Source organism: Pan troglodytes, chromosome 5, assembly GCF_028858775.2.
Source record: "Pan troglodytes isolate AG18354 chromosome 5, NHGRI_mPanTro3-v2.0_pri, whole genome shotgun sequence".
Lineage (NCBI taxonomy): Eukaryota > Metazoa > Chordata > Mammalia > Primates > Hominidae > Pan > Pan troglodytes.
Window position 1 is genome coordinate 85,743,103 of NC_072403.2, and position 16,207 is coordinate 85,759,309.

The 16,207-nt window shown below is 40.5% G+C and overlaps 1 protein-coding gene across 1 annotated transcript in view; it reads left to right on the forward strand.

Moving 5' to 3' along the window:
• CD109 (CD109 molecule) overlaps positions 1-16,207 on the forward strand; it is a 135,862-nt gene that overhangs the window by 105,935 nt on the left and 13,720 nt on the right. Inside the window, exons 24-29 of the mRNA XM_518588.8 lie at positions 2,773-2,854; positions 8,448-8,676; positions 9,688-9,853; positions 11,585-11,775; positions 12,600-12,755; positions 13,813-13,878. Of these exons, the coding sequence (XP_518588.3) occupies positions 2,773-2,854; positions 8,448-8,676; positions 9,688-9,853; positions 11,585-11,775; positions 12,600-12,755; positions 13,813-13,878 (890 nt within the window). The remainder of the gene's footprint in view (positions 1-2,772; positions 2,855-8,447; positions 8,677-9,687; positions 9,854-11,584; positions 11,776-12,599; positions 12,756-13,812; positions 13,879-16,207) is intronic.

Genomic DNA, 16,207 nt, shown 5'->3' on the forward strand with positions numbered 1-16,207 from the left:
GGAGGTGTGTCTTCAGGGTAGATTCCTAGAACTGGGATTACTGGGTCAGAGGGTAAAGACATTCACCTACATGGTAGTTGTACCCTTCTGAATTCCCTCTAGCAGTGGATCAGTGCTGGTTTCCATACAGCTCACCCAACAGAAGGAGTGGTCAGACTTTTGAATCTTAATGCTAATCTGATGGGAGAGAAATGGTATCTCAGTGTAGGTTTAATTTGAGTTTCTCCTGTTATGAAGTTGAACGTGTTTTCTATATTAAAATTTGTTTTTATATTTTTGTCTTTTGTGACTTATCTGTTTTGTCTTTTATTCACTTATTTTTATAGGGCTTTTTATCCTTTACCCTAATTTTTAAAAAGTTCTTTACATATGTATATACATGTAAGTAATAACATATAAACATACATAAAAATTACATAATATTGATATTAGCTATTTATCCATCTTATATGTTGCAAATATTGTCTTAATTTATTTGTTAAGCCTTGCTTATAGTGTGTTTTGCCTTGGAATAGTTTAAAAACTTTAAGAAAATAGTCAAATGCATCAATTTTTTTATTTTATTGCATCTGGTGCTTAGAGAGCCTTCCTCTACACCTATGTTAGAGAGTAATGCCTATTGTTTGTTGAGAGCTTTCCATGTAAAAGGTACTTACTGAAGTCTTTTCTTCTTTTATCATGTTTAATAATTGGAAGAGCTCTGTGATTTACTAGGAGACAGTGGCCTTGGAGCCAGTGAGACGTTGGCTAATGCCCAACTTCACTCCCTGTTAGCTGTGTGACCATGCACATGGTATCTGTATCCGCTGAGTTTCAGTCTCATTATCTGTAAAAAGGGAATAATAATAGCATCTATGTCAGAGGGTCCTTGTGAGAATTACCTGAGTTAATCCTGCAAAGGACTTTGAACAGTTCCTGACATCTAATGAGTGCTCAATGAAAGTTGGCTAATTACTGCACTGTAATAATTCAATTAGAAACATAAAGGTATAATCTAATGTTCCCTTCTTCAAATTAAGCAAAGTTTTGTCATCACTTTAAATGTTTATATTTCTTTTACCATAAGTCTTAAATATCACCATGAAACAGAGTATCTTGTTTTCTTTTTTGCTTTATGCATTTTGTTTTATTGTAACTTAAATCAGATACTTAAATCTAGGGTTTCTTTTGGAAAGACTCAGGGAGAAGTTTGGGACTTGAAGGTGAGAACACATTAACTGTAATTTCAAACCATTAATGCTTATGTTTAGTTAGTCAAATATGAATTTTACTTATAGTTCTGGATGCTTCTAAAATACAGTATTCATAAAGTCAAATTTGTTTATTACTGCAGTTTACTGGGGAATGATTTCAACATTTCACAAATGAGTATGGTTGCCAAGCTTTGCCATGGCTGTGCTGCAAAGCTCAGGCTGTGTGCCCTTACCTGCTAATAGTGGAATCCTGTAATTTTTAGAAGGATTTTTGGCCATCAGAGAGTCATTGATAATGCCTTGAGCTGGAAATGTTCCTGCTAATGGTTGCTTTTTTAGTGATAAGTTATTGCTATCTTAACTTTATTTTTAGCAAGTTAGTTTATTGTGGGTTGTTTGGTGAATCCTTTAGAGTTTGGCCTATGTTTTCTCACACTGGACTTTGAGATCTGTATGCATTGCTTTGCAAATATGAAACATCTGCTTTTTATTTGCAATCATTTATTTGTAACTATTTGCAAATATGACACATTTGCTTTTATTAATGCAGATACGTGAGCCTTAACCCCCTACCCAATTTACTTCTGTAATGATACTTCATTGCCACCACTGAGCATGTGTATATGTGTGTGTGTGTGTGTGTGTGTGTGTGTATATATATATATATATATATATATTTTTTTTTTTAGTGGAAACATGGAATTGGTGGGTAGGCAGGCAAGTTGGTTTTTTGGTTTACCTCAGTTGGCCATGGCCCCAAAATTTAAGAGCCACCGTTTTAGATTATTTAGCATTTCCTCCTCTGTATTGCTGGTCTAAGAATAGAAAATACTTTTATTTTCTACTTTGGCCTTAAACTTAAATTAATGATACCCTACATAGTATTTTTCTTCTGTAGCAAACAGTTCTAGATGACTAAGCTTTGAAACAATTTTGATGAACACTAGAGAGTTAAATAAAAGTCTGCCTTTAATTTGCTTGCTTTTGAATGGCTAGAAGCATCATCTATGCCATAGTGATCTTTTAATTTACTTTAATTTGGGATATCACAGGCTTTTTTTTTTTTTTTTTTCTTGAGATGGAGTTTTGCTCTTGTTGCCAAGGCTGGAGTGCAATGACGCAAATCTCGGCTCACTGCAACCTCTGCTTCCTGGGTTCAAGCGATTCTCCTGCCTCAGCCTCCCGAGTAGCTGGGATTACAGGCATGTGCCACCATGCCCGGCTACCTTTTGTATTTTTAATAGAGATGGGGTTTCACCATGTTGGTTAAGCTGGTCTCGAAGTCCTGACTTCAGGCAATCCACCTGCTTCGGCCTCCCAAAGTGCTGGGATTATAGGCGTGAGCCACTGCACCCGGCTGGGATATCACAGTTTTTATTTTATGCATTCTGCTTGAAAAGTCCTGGCATTTTAAATTTCCAACAGCACTTAAAATAGAAAGTACTCAATATTAGCTCTTGGTTTGATTTCTTCTTTCCCCCTCTCTGCCCATATTTCCTCAATATGAAGTCATAATTAGAAACTTTCATCCATTGCAAGTTAATGATTACTTTGACTATCTGTCTATTTTTGTGTCTAGGTTACCAGAGAGAACTTCTCTATCAGAGGGAAGATGGCTCTTTCAGTGCTTTTGGGAATTATGACCCTTCTGGGAGCACTTGGTAAGTGTTTTTGCCAACTGAACAAATCCGTGTCATGGAATGGGCTTTCACTAGGTCACAATAGCCACGAAATTGACAGATATATCTCTATATATTATAGACTGGGAGGTTGCTTTTTCCTTAGTCTGGCTTTAAAAAGAGATTTTCTTTTTAAAGTATTATTTTCAAACATTAACAAATCAAATGTTTTTATTTAGAAAAGATAAGTTATAAATCCTCTTTTGTGTGTGTGTGTGTGTAAGAAACAGAAATAAAGATACTTTATGATGATGGTGCAGCTGATAAAATCAGTTAGAAATGCCGGGTGATTGTGACACAGCTTTTTTCTTAATCTTCCATGACTAACACAAGTGTTGTGTTACTGCGGTCAATGTAGTTTCTTTAAGTTTGTGTGTGTGTGTGTGTGTGTGTGAAAAACAAACACTGATGGAATTAAGTATGAACAGCCAGTTTCCTCCAGACTGGAATCTCTATGTGGCTGATTTTGGATGATTAATCTCTCTTCTTGTACTTATCTTCAATTTCCTATTTTACTCAGAAAAAGATTGACTCACTGTATCAATCAGGATAGACTAGGAGTGCTGTGGTAACAACCAACCTACTCAATCTAAGCAATTAACAATGAAGGGATTTCTTGTTCATGCTGCCTTTCCATTGTGGTCAGCAGGGGGCTCTGCAGCTGCCAACGTGTCCACGTCTCCAAAAGGAGGCTCCAGGTTTGCCACAGCCCGGAAAGAGGAGGCTGCAGTCTATAGCACTGGCAATTAGAGACTTCATCCTGAGTGTATCATTTCTACTCATTTTATCCTTCTCAGAGCTGGTCACATGGCTATGCCTAACCTCACTGGGGCAGGAAAGTGAATTCCTCTGTGTAACCAAAGTAAAAGAGAACTGTATATTATTGAATATCAGTAATGTTTACCACATGAAACTTTATATAACATGAAACAGATCTGCTTCAAATTTTCTCTTGGCCTTGGCCTGACTCAGGATATAGAACCATAAATAGAAAGCTTTCAGTGTTGTATTGCTTGATGTTCTTTTTACCTCAGTATAGTGTTTTGTAGCAGGGACTGGCAAACTTTTCTGTAAAGGGTCAGATTGTAAGTATTTCAGGCATTTCGGGCCGCGTAGAGTCTCCATTGCATGCTCTTCCCTCTTCCTCCCTCTCCTCCCTCTTTCTTTCCTGTCTTTGTCTTTTTCTTTTCCTTCTTTTAAAACCCGCTCTTAGGTGGTGGTGTTGGCAGGTGGGGGCTGGGTTGGTGCACACATAAACAGGCCCTGGGCTGTATTTGGCTTGAGGGCCAGATTTGGGCCAGGCAGATTTGGCCCACAGGCTACAGTTGGCTAACTCCCATTCTATAGGAGAGAAAAATATCATTTCCCCCACTTGAAGTACTACAGTTTGCTTGTGAACTATGTATGCATTCTTCACCCACAGCTTTGGGGCTGACTGAAGTGTGTTGGAGCTCTTCTTTGGTAAATATCTAGAACAGTCCAAAGATGAATAACCTTGGACAATTTATTTAACTCTCTTGGACTGTCAGATTCTCAGTCTACAAAATAATGGAGCTGGATTCAACAGACACATTAAAAAATGCTCATCATCACTGGCCATCAGAGAAATGTAAATCAAAACCACAATGAGATACCATCTCACACCAGTTAGAATGGCGATCATTAAAAAGTCAGGAAACAACAGGTGCTGGAGAAGTTGTGGAGAGATAGGAATACTTTTACACTGTTGGTGGGACTGTAAACTAGTTCAACCATTGTGGAAGACAGCGTGGCGATTCCTCAAGGATCTAGAACTAGAAATACCATTTGACCCAGCTGTGGGGAAAAGAAAGAGAGATCAGATTGTTACTGTGTCTGTGTAGAAAGAAGTAGACATAGGAGACTCCATTTTGTTCTGTACTAAGAAAAATTCTTCTGCCTTGAGATGCTGTTAATCTGTAACCTTACCCCCGAGCTCTCTGAAACATGTGCTGTGTCAACTCAGGGTTAAAGAATTAAGTGCTGTGCTTTAGATATGCATACCCATAAACATCTCAATGCCTTAAAGAGCAGTATTACTGCCCGCATGTCCCACCTCCAGCCCTAAGGCAGGTTTCCCCTATCTCAGTAGATGGAACATACAATCGGATTTTTTTTTTTAATTTATTTATTTTTATTGATCATTCTTGGGTGTTTCTCACAGAGGGGGATTTGGCAGGGTCATAGGACAATAGTGGAGGGAGGGTCAGCAGATAAACAAGTGAACAAAGGTCTCTGGTTTTCCTATGCAGAGGACCCTGCGGCCTTCCGTAGTGTTTGTGTCCCTGGGTACTTGAGATTAGGGAGTGGTGATGACTCTTAACGAGCATGCTGCCTTCAAGCATCTGTTTAACAAAGCACATCTTGCACCACCCTTAATCCATTTAACCCTGAGTGGACACAGCACATGTTTCGGAGAGCACAGAGTTGGGGGTAAGGTCACCGATCAACAGGATCACAAGGCAGAAGAATTTTTCCTAGTACAGAACAAAATGAAAAGTCTCCCGTGTCTACCTCCCTCTACACAGACATGGCAACCATCCGATCTCTCAATCCCTTCCCCGCCTTTCCCCTGCTTCTATTCCACAAAACTGCCATTGTCATCATGGCCCATTCCCAATGAGCTGCCGGGTACACCTCCCAGACGGGGCGGTGGCCGGGCAGAGGGGCTCCTCACTTCCCAGTAGGGGCGGCCGGGCAGAGGTGCCCCTCATCTCCCGGACTGGGTGGCTGGCCGGGCGGGGGGCTGACCCCCCCCGCCTCCCTCCCAGACGGGGCGGCTGGCCAGGCAGAGGGGCTCCTCACTTCCCAGTAGGGGCGGCCGGGCAGAGGCGCCCCTCACCTCCCGGACCGGGCGGCTGGTCGGGCGGGGGGCTGACCCCCCCACCTCCCTCCCGGATGGGGCGACTGGCCGGGCGGGGGGCTGACCCCCCCACCTCCTTCCCGGACCGGGCGGTTGGCCGGGCAGAGGGGCTCCTCACTTCCCAGTAGGGGTGGCCGGGCAGAGGCACCCCTCACCTCCCGGACAGGGCGGCTGGCCGGGCAGGGGGGCTGACGCCCCCACCTCCCTCCTGGACGGGGTGGCAGGCCAGGCGGGGGGCTGACCCCCCCACCTCCCTCCCAGATGGGGCGGCTGGCCGGGCGGGGGGCTGACCCCCCCACCTCCTTCCCGGACGGGGCGGCTGGCCGGGCAGAGGGGCTCCTCACTTCCCAGTAGGGGCAGCCGGGCAGAGGCGCCCCTCACCTCCCGGACGGGGTGGCTGGCCGGACAGGGGGCTGACCCCCCCACCTCCCTCCCGGATGGGGCGGCTGGCCGGGCAGAGGGGCTCCTCACTTCCCAGTAGGGGTGGCCAGGCAGAGGCGCCCCTCACCTCCCAGACGGGGCGGCTGGCCGGGCAGGGGGCTGACCCCCCCCACCTCCCTCCCGGACGGGGCGGCTGGCCTGGTGGGGGCTGACCCCCACCTCCCTCCTGGATGGGGTGGCTGCCGGGCAGAGACGCTCCTCACTTCCCAGACGGGGTGGCTGCTGGGCGGAGGGGCTCCTCACTTCTCATATGGGGTGGTTGCCAGGCGGAGGGTCTCCTCACTTCTCAGACAGGGCGGCTGGGCAGAGACGCTCCTCACCTCCCAGACGGGGTCGCGGCCGGGTAGAGGCGCTCCTCACTTCCCAGATGGGGCGGCGGGGCAGAGGCGCTCCCCACATCTCAGACGATGGGCGGCTGGGCAGAGACGCTCCTCACTTCCCAGATGGGATGGTGGCCGGGAAGAGGCGCTCTTCACTTCCTAGATGGGATGGCGGCCGGGCAGAGACGCTCCTCACTTTCCAGACTGGGTAGCCAGGCAGAGGGGCTCCTCACTTCCCAGATGGGGTGGCGGCCGGGCAGAGGCTGCAATCTCGGCACTTTGGGAGGCCAAGGCAGGCGGCATGCTTCGCCGGGTGGTCAGAGCTATTTGCCCATAGTCCGTAGCCCAGAGCCGGGGCTGCTCGGCTCTCCGTCCCGGGGGGCCGGGGCCGGGCTGGAGGCGTGTGAGCCTCTCATCGCCGCCTCCCAGCGCAGCCCGACTCTGTCTCTTAAAAAAAAAAAAAAATGTCTAGGCATGGTGGCTCATGCCTGTAATCCTAGCACTTTGGGAGGCCAAGGCAGGCAAATTCACAGTCGGATTTTCTACCGAGACATTCCATTGCCCAGGGACGGGCAGGAGACAGATGCCTTCCTCTTATCTCAACTGCAAAGAGGTGTTCCTTCCGCTTATACTAATCCTCCTCAGCACAGACCCTTTACGGGTGTCGGGCTGGGGGACGGTCAGGTCTTTCCCTTCCCACGAGGCCACATTTCAGACTATCACATGGGGAGAAACCTTGGACAATACCTGGCTTTCCTAGGCAGAGGTCCCTACGGCCTTCCGCAGTGTTTGTGTCCCTGGGTACTTGAGATTAGGGAGTGGTGATGACTCTTAACGAGCATGCTGCCTTCAAGCATCTGTTTAACAAGGCACATCTTACACAGCCCTTAATCCATTTAACCCTGAGTTGACACAGCACATGTTTCAGAGGGCACAGGGTTGGGGGTAAGGTTACAGATTAACAGCATCTCAAGGCAGAAGAATTTTTCTTAGTACAGAACAAAATGGAGTCTCCTATGTCTACTTCTTTCTACACAGACACAGTGACAATCTGATCTCTCTTTCTTTTCCCCACACCCAGCCATCCCATTACTGGGTGTATACCCAAAGGATTATAAATCATGCTGCTATAAAGACACATGCACACGTATATTTATTGCGGCACTATTCACAATAGCAAAGACTTGGAACCAGCCCAAATGTCCATCCATGATAGACTGGATTAAGAAAATGTGGCACATATACACCATGCAATACTATGCAGCCATAAAAAAGGATGAGTTCATGTCCTTTGTAGGGACATGGATGAAGCTGGAAACCATCATTCTCAGCAAACTATCACAAGGACAAAAAACCAAACACCTCATGTTCTCACTCATAGGTGGAAATTGAACAATGAGAACACTTGGACACAGGAAGGGGAACATCACACACCGGGACCTGTTGTGGGGTGGGGGGAGGGGGAAAGGATAGCATTAGGAGACATACCTAATGTAAGTGACGAGTTAACGGGTGCAGCACACCAACATGGCACATGTATACATATGTAACAAACCTGCACGTTGTGCACATGTACCCTAGAACTTAAAGTATAATAATAAAAAATAAATAAAAATAAAATAAAATTAAATTAAAAAATGGAGCTGGATTAGATCATTTCTAAATTCCTTTTCAAATCTGAGATTTTTGAGTCAACATGGAATTTCTTGGCCAAGCCCAAGTGGAAACCAGTTCTGCCTGCTAGAGAGAGTTGCTTACCTTGTCCCTTTGCTCTTTCTTTTTTGCTTTTTTTCTTTCCTTTGTTCCATCTTCAGTGATTCCCCCTTTGATGAATCTTCTGATGGGGAAAAAGTGTTGTTGTTTTGCTTGCTCAGTGTTATTTGGTGGACCTTATAAAGTGTATTTTACGTAATTTTTTTCTCTTTTCATAAAGGTTGTCAGCTTTTGTTTTAAGATGTTTCCTTGAAGCTGATCCTTACATAGATATTGATCAGAATGTGTTACACAGAACATACACTTGGCTTAAAGGACATCAGAAATCCAACGGTGAATTTTGGGATCCAGGAAGAGTGATTCATAGTGAGCTTCAAGGTGGCAATAAAAGTCCAGTAACACTTACAGCCTATATTGTAACTTCTCTCCTGGGATATAGAAAGTATCAGGTATTTCATATTTAATTTAACAAATGATAGATGGGAAATTCAAGGAAGGTAGGTCTTAATGGGTCAAATATGTGTGTGGAAACTTAACACGTTGCAGTTTTACAACACATGTGAAATCTGAATTTGAGTACTCTTTTGCTTTCCATTTGTGGCCATGTTCCAAAATCTGAGAATGAAAACATTAACCCACTCTTTCAGAATAACTAAGAGAATTCTAAAAATGCTTTTTAATGTATGTATTGTACTTGCTATTGGTAAGATAAGTCAATACATGTTTTATCATTGAAAAAGTTAATTTCTGAGGGGAAAGAAAATTATTTAAAATTTGACAATGTGTTCTAGCAAGTTTAGATTGTGAAGGATTTTTTACTTCTAAAACATCATGGAACAGTTACAATATCTGTTAATTTAGTGCTGAGAACACCCATACCCTGAAAAGTGTGTTGAACGGGCATGGATGCCTGGATGAGAATGAGTATGCGTGGAAAGGTATGCTGACGAGCTTAAGTTTGCTCCAGAGCTGTCCTGGTGATTGATGCCTTTACTGCTTACTGCCTACTGCATTTTATGAGATCACCAAAGTCATTCTCTTTATTAGGACCCCCACTATTTTCCTATTCTACTAGTAGGCATGTAGAAGCTAAACTTTTCCTGAACTTAGGGCCGCACTACCAGAGATCAAATATAAGAAATATATTTCTCAAGCAGTTTGCTGTTCTTATCTGAGTCTGTGATACTGAGTGGGAGAAACACTGGCAAAAGCTCTACTTTTTTCTTCTAGGGAATGACACCTGTTTACTTATAAAAACTGAAAAACAGTATTATTTTCAAAATGCATGGCAAATCTTTAAATGTCAATGATCATGGTTGATTTTCATTGCCTAGGACAAGGTCAGGTACTTCATAGACACTGAACTTATTTTTTAAATGCATGTTTCAAAGTACTTTTTGTTTCAGTATGTGGTAATGGGTTACTCTGAATAGTAAAAAACATACTTTTTTTCTTCCAAGCCTAACATTGATGTGCAAGAGTCTATCCATTTTTTGGAGTCTGAATTCAGTAGAGGAATTTCAGACAATTATACTCTAGCCCTTATAACTTATGCATTGTCATCAGTGGGGAGTCCTAAAGCGAAGGAAGCTTTGAATATGCTGACTTGGAGAGCAGAACAAGAAGGTAATGTGCTGGGCCCACTTGAGGTTGTTATGCTTTATGAAATATATAACTTACATGAGAAAAATTTTTAACCAGGTTTGAAATTGATTACATCTGCATCTTTTGGTGAAAAGTAAAACACATAATGAGATCAGGATGGGCCTGACATGGCCACAATGCTTCTGGTCTCCCCAGGGTTTTTTTTAACAGAATTTGAGGGCTCAGATGTCTCTTTATTTTAGATATGTGATGCCCTATGTCAGTTACCCTTTGAGTGTCTGATACCATTTCTGGTTTGGCAGCCTTGTAGTTTGCTAAGACCTTGGGTTCTGGAGAGACAGGTTAAATCCTGGTTCTGCAACTTACCTTTATGAGGTTCAGTTTTCCCAACTGTAAAGTGGAAATGGCACCTATTTTAGAGTGGCTGTGAGGATTAAATGAGATAATGTGCAATGCTGCTGCATAGCAAATGCTCAAAAATAGGAACTAAAATGCTAATTAAAAGAAATGTGAATACCAAAAAATGCTGCTAGTAAGTGGATTATGTGTATTTTATATACAAAGTGGACAGGGATCCAGGTGTGTGTGTGTGTGTGTGTGTGTGTGTAAGAAAGAGAGAGATGGAAGTGGGTGGGCAGAAATAAGATAATGTCCAGTGATTCAAATTTCTGTTAATTCAAGAAGGGATAATTGTAGAAAGTGTTTAGAGGCTTCTTCTGAGACTGTAAAAAATATTGTATTAACAGTAACTTAGATTGAATCCTTGTTACCTATTCCAAAGCTGGGGACTAGAAGATTATTGCTTAGAGGCTGAAGCAGTCTTTGACATTTTTTCTTCTTGTCTGCTTGGCTAAGTGGTAGTTATTTAATATTCCACCTAAGTGTAGTCATCATCTAAATAGTAATATTTGAGAGAGGGCACCAAGTAGGATGGTCCTCTGGGGACTAGAGCAGAATTATCTCTAGGAAGGTTGTTGAGTTAGCTGGGGATCCTAATTTTTTTTCTTGGGGGCTTGAACCTCAAACTGTAAACACCAACCTTCAGATAATGAAAATGGGAGAGTCTTTCCAGAATATTAGAGCTAGTTAATGGCAGATTCCCAGAATAGGATTCTTTTCGATGTGTCTTAAAATATTTTGGGGATGGCCTGGTCAGATAAGTAACGTGCATTATCTTCTGAAATATATTATTTTTTCCTTTTATTTGTAGCTATTTAGTCTTGAGCCAAATATAGGGAATTTCTCTTAGGAAAACTATTTTCATCAAAACATCCTCAAATGTAGGCAATGGGAAAAGGATGAAAATTTACAAGTATATAGGTTGAGCATCCCTAATCCAAAAATCTGAAATCCAAAATGCTCCAATGAGCATTTCCTTTGAGTATCATGTCAGTGCTCAAAAAGTTTCAGATTTTTGAGCATTTCAGATTTTGGAATGTATGTATGCTGTAAATATTCCAAAAATTCAAACAAAACAGAAATTGGACACACTTCTGGCCCCAAGCTTTTTGGATAAGATATACTTAACTTGTAATAGTTTAAAAAAGCAACATATAGGCACATGTATACATATGTATGTGTGTGTGTGTTTGTGATAAATAAATACATGTTTGGCATAAATAAATACATGTATACAAGTATATATTTTTTATGCTAGTTAAGTACAACTTGGACCAGAGTAGGAATATTTAATGGTATAAAATGTAATTTTTCTGGATAATTGATCAGAATGTTATTACTTTTCTCTTGCAGGTGGCATGCAATTCTGGGTGTCATCAGAGTCCAAACTTTCTGACTCCTGGCAGCCACGCTCCCTGGATATTGAAGTTGCAGCCTATGCACTGCTCTCACACTTCTTACAATTTCAGACTTCTGAGGGAATCCCAATTATGCGGTGGCTAAGCAGGCAAAGAAATAGCTTGGGTGGTTTTGCATCTAGTCAGGTGAGAGATGATAGTTTTTTCCCTTTAAACTATAATATATAATATAGATTTATTTATTATATATATTTTATATATAATATATAGTATATATTTTATATATATTATATAAATTATATGTTATATATAAAAATATTTTTAAAAGTATGTGGTTGCATTTTTTCTTTGATTTCATAAAATTACTTGGCAGTTTCAAAGTTTAGTAACTTAAGCAAAAGGCTAAATTCACTAATTTTAATTTTTTTCTCATTACTATGAATTTCATATCTGATATTTATATGGAATAAATCAGTTCCCCATCTGCCACTTTTCATCTGTGGTAACTGATATAAGAGTAGATGTTCAGTTCCATATAGCAAATATTTTCTATTTTCTTTTCTTCTTTTTGGAAAGGAAAAACTGAAACTTTTAATTTACTGATAATATAATCATTTATGTGCAAAATTTAGTGGGATCTACAGAAATGCTACTAGGATTAACAAGTGAATTTAGTAACGTTGTGGTATAAAAAAATCATTGTACAGAAATCCATTGTATCTATATATGAGCAATGGAAACGCAAATCAAAATAGCATAAAATGTGAACTGTTTAGGGATTAATCTGACAAAAATCAATAAGATCTATACACTAAAAACGATAAAACATTTCAGCAAACATTTTCTGAGCCTCTCCTGCACTCTAGGCCAAGGACATTCAAATATGAATCAGGGAGCATTCCACTCTGAAGGAAGGTGTATGAATATCCAGCAACAAAATACTACTAAATTTACTCTTTGAAGACCTTGATATATACTTATATGTACAAATGTTTTTCTTCCCTCAACAGGATACCACTGTGGCTTTAAAGGCTCTGTCTGAATTTGCAGCCCTAATGAATACAGAAAGGACAAATATCCAAGTGACCGTGATGGGGCCTAGCTCACCAAGTCCTGCAAAGTTTCTGATTGACACACACAACCGCTTACTCCTTCAGACAGCAGAGGTGTGGGCAAGGGGCAGTTATTTAAAAATCAGTGTAGACAATTCTTTATGCTGGAATACTGCTTTATTTGTAATCTGTTGATTTCAACAAAGACTTGTTTCCAGAGCTCTGTAGAGTAATAGGGAGAAGAGGTGCCCTCCTTTGGCTGAATTTGCTGAGCTCTGGAAGGGTGGGGAACTTTGGAAAGATTGGTGGAACAGGAGAAAACACGGGCACTGTAACATTGGGAAAGGAATGAACATAGAAACCTGTTGAGTTTTTATTCTTCATAGGCACTGTGCTAGATTACTTTACGTATGCTATTGCATTTACTTCTCAAAGTAACTCTAAGAAGTAAGTACATTTATCCCCATCATACATATGATAAAACTGAGGCTGAGAGAGGTTAAGTGACTTGCTCAAGATCATGTTACTAGTAACAGTAGAGCTAGGATTTGAACTCATCATTCCAAAGACCATGTTCTTTTCAGCTGCTCCACATGTCTTCGTAGGAGAATTGATAGAACCGGTAGTAGAATTCTTACTTTAACTGGAATAAAAGAATATGCTTGTTCTTAACTTTATTCCCTTGATCAGTTTTGTGGGAGGTTAAGTACAATGGATGAAGGTGATAACTTCAATTCTGGAAAGTGATGAAGAGTGGTGATGATAAAGGAAAAGAAGGAATAAAGTTAGGCACAGCCATAGACAATGTGTTGTTGTGTTCCTGGGAAAGCCAGGGGATTAGGCCCTGATTAAGGGAGGTCAGGGGAGGGAGATGACTTTAGTTTCTTGTCTTTTATGCTTCAGCCCCAACAGGAGGACAGACTTGTCAGTAGCACTAATGTGCCCTCCCATGGGCAGAGGTGAGGGAGCTTGGGGAGTGTGCACTTTTCCTTTCATCACCTTGCTTACCTATTTGACCCATAGCTTTTGATATGTGAGACAGTGCAAAGCTCTTAGTGCTGTCAGTGATTGCTTCTTTTCCTAATGAGGGATAGGACTGATCTGTTTTGCTACTTGGAAGGATCTAGATATGGAAAATTAGCCTCATTCACTTTTTTTCACCTTGATTCAGCTTGCTGTGGTACAGCCAACTGCAGTTAATATTTCCGCAAATGGTTTTGGATTTGCTATTTGTCAGGTATGTAACGATGCTTATTTTTTTAAGTTAAATATGACTTTTTATAATAATTATTTGGTTTGGGGCTTTATTAAATCTTAGATAACTTGAATATAATTCTTAATGATTTACATCTGTGACTTAAGCAAGATATATCACTGTCTTTAATAAAAAGTATTAGAGATGTTGCCAGCCAGTGAGTAGAGAGCAATTATATAGATTGATTTTCTATTTGAAAACTATTTCTTGGAGATTATTTGCTTTTTGAAGTGAGGGTTAATGTCCTCCAATATGATTCCTGATAACAAATACATGTTTTACTTATAATTTCTTAATATTCATCTGAGAATGTAGAAGTCAACATGGTAGAATTATTGACTTGAGGGGAGGAATTGTGTCCCTTTAATGTAAAATCTTATATAATAGTAAATGTAACAATTAAAGCATAATTATGCTCAATCCTCTGGTACAGAAAGAAAATATAAAGAAATCTACATTTTTATGGTGCAGCAGGAGCTACAATAAAATGGAAGTAGTATGAAAAATACTGAATAAGATAATCATCACACTAAATAGCACATAAAAATATTGAGGACTTTAAGATCATCTCATTAGAACCCAAGGATAATATGTGATAGGAACAAAAATGGTTGTGTGCTTGGGTAGAAACAAACAACCAAACGACCAAACAAAAACACTGAAACACTTACTGAGAAAGTAAAAAAATGGCTATTATGGAGAAAAAGTACTTTTTTCAAAAACCAGCACAATCATTCTAGTAGAGAGAACAGGTATACTTGCTGAGTAGGGCGGGTATACCTTGCTAAGCAGGTATAATTTAGAAACTTCCAAATAATTCTAAGATTATTTTGCATTATACTCTGAATACAGTAAACATTTTTTAAAACTAAAGGAAAAATGATCACAATGAAAAGGAATGGTATTCAGTGAAAAGGTCAGAAAGAGAAAGTAAACAATTTATTTCGATCTTTACTAACAAAGACCATGGGAAAATTCTCATTCTCAAGCTGTCTTGCAATCCAAGAGTAAATCCAAAAGTAAATATGCTGTGTATTCTAGATAAAATTGAAAAATTATATGTACTTAAATCACCAAGTTGGTTGGAATTCATTTTTGATAAACCAAATGTAGAGAAATTACTGAAACCAAGTGATTTTTTACTTGAGGCTTGAAGCACACAGGGGTAAATATGGTACCTGTTGGTCAGAATGTTTATCAATCCCATGTCGGTCTCAAAATGCAGAAAACAAAAGGAAGGGACCAGTAGGCACTTCTCATGAGGGAGGAAAAAAATTACAAAGAAGTTGGTCACCCAGAAATGGGTATTGAGATTTCTTACAGTTGATATTTTTATAAGTGCTCTGGAACAAGGAAGGCAAAGAAAACTCATGAGTTTGCAGTAAATATTACCCTCTTTTGGGTAATAAAATACTAAACTGTTGGAAATAAACTGCAAGATCTTTTGAAGTTCCCTGAGTGAGCAGTTGAGCTTTATTGCCAAATGTAAACCCTAATACTTAGTTATGGATGGGCATTAATTATGACCCGAGAGACAGAGTAGTCCTTGTTTGTTTCCTGATAGCATTGGTCTCTAAAGGGACAATTGCATGCCACCGAAAGGGGAATGATGGAAATAATAGAAAACATTTCTCCAATTTTATGGGACTGTTCTTCAGCTGCTTCAGGAATACTCTATAATGTAATCATTATACTTTAAGAAAGAGTTGACAAATGTCCAAAGTAAGATAACCAGAAAGATCAAATGGATGAAGGATTATATCAGTTTGGATTGTGGCAGAATAAGAAGATTGCAACTTTTAGATTTGAAAAATGAAGGCTTAGAGGATTTTTTTAAGTATGCAAATCCATGAGGGGTATTAGATGTTAGTTCTGAGGGGGGTGTGTGTGTGTGTGTGCACGTGTGCATATGTGTATGTGTTTTAGGTATAAGTTAAAAGAAAATACAACCTTACAAAGCAACAGTAAGCTTTATGAACCTTGTTATAAAAAAGGGGATGAGGTAAAACATTTAAATAGATTCCAGTCCATCTGGGGATGAGACTGGACTAGGAAGTTTTGAGTACATTCCTAAGCTTCTGATTTAGGATCCCTTTGAGAAAGACACGGGTCCTCAGGCTCTCCCAGTGTGTCTACGGCACCTTTAACATCAGTGGTGGGTACAGAGTAGATGCCGAGAAAGACCCAGTTGACTTGAAAGCTATCATTTATTTTATCATCTTTGACAAACGTTGTATGAACAAAAATAATCCTCAGCAATGTTCAACTAAGGCTCTTCAATGTTTTAGTTTTGATTTATCCTACTGAGAGT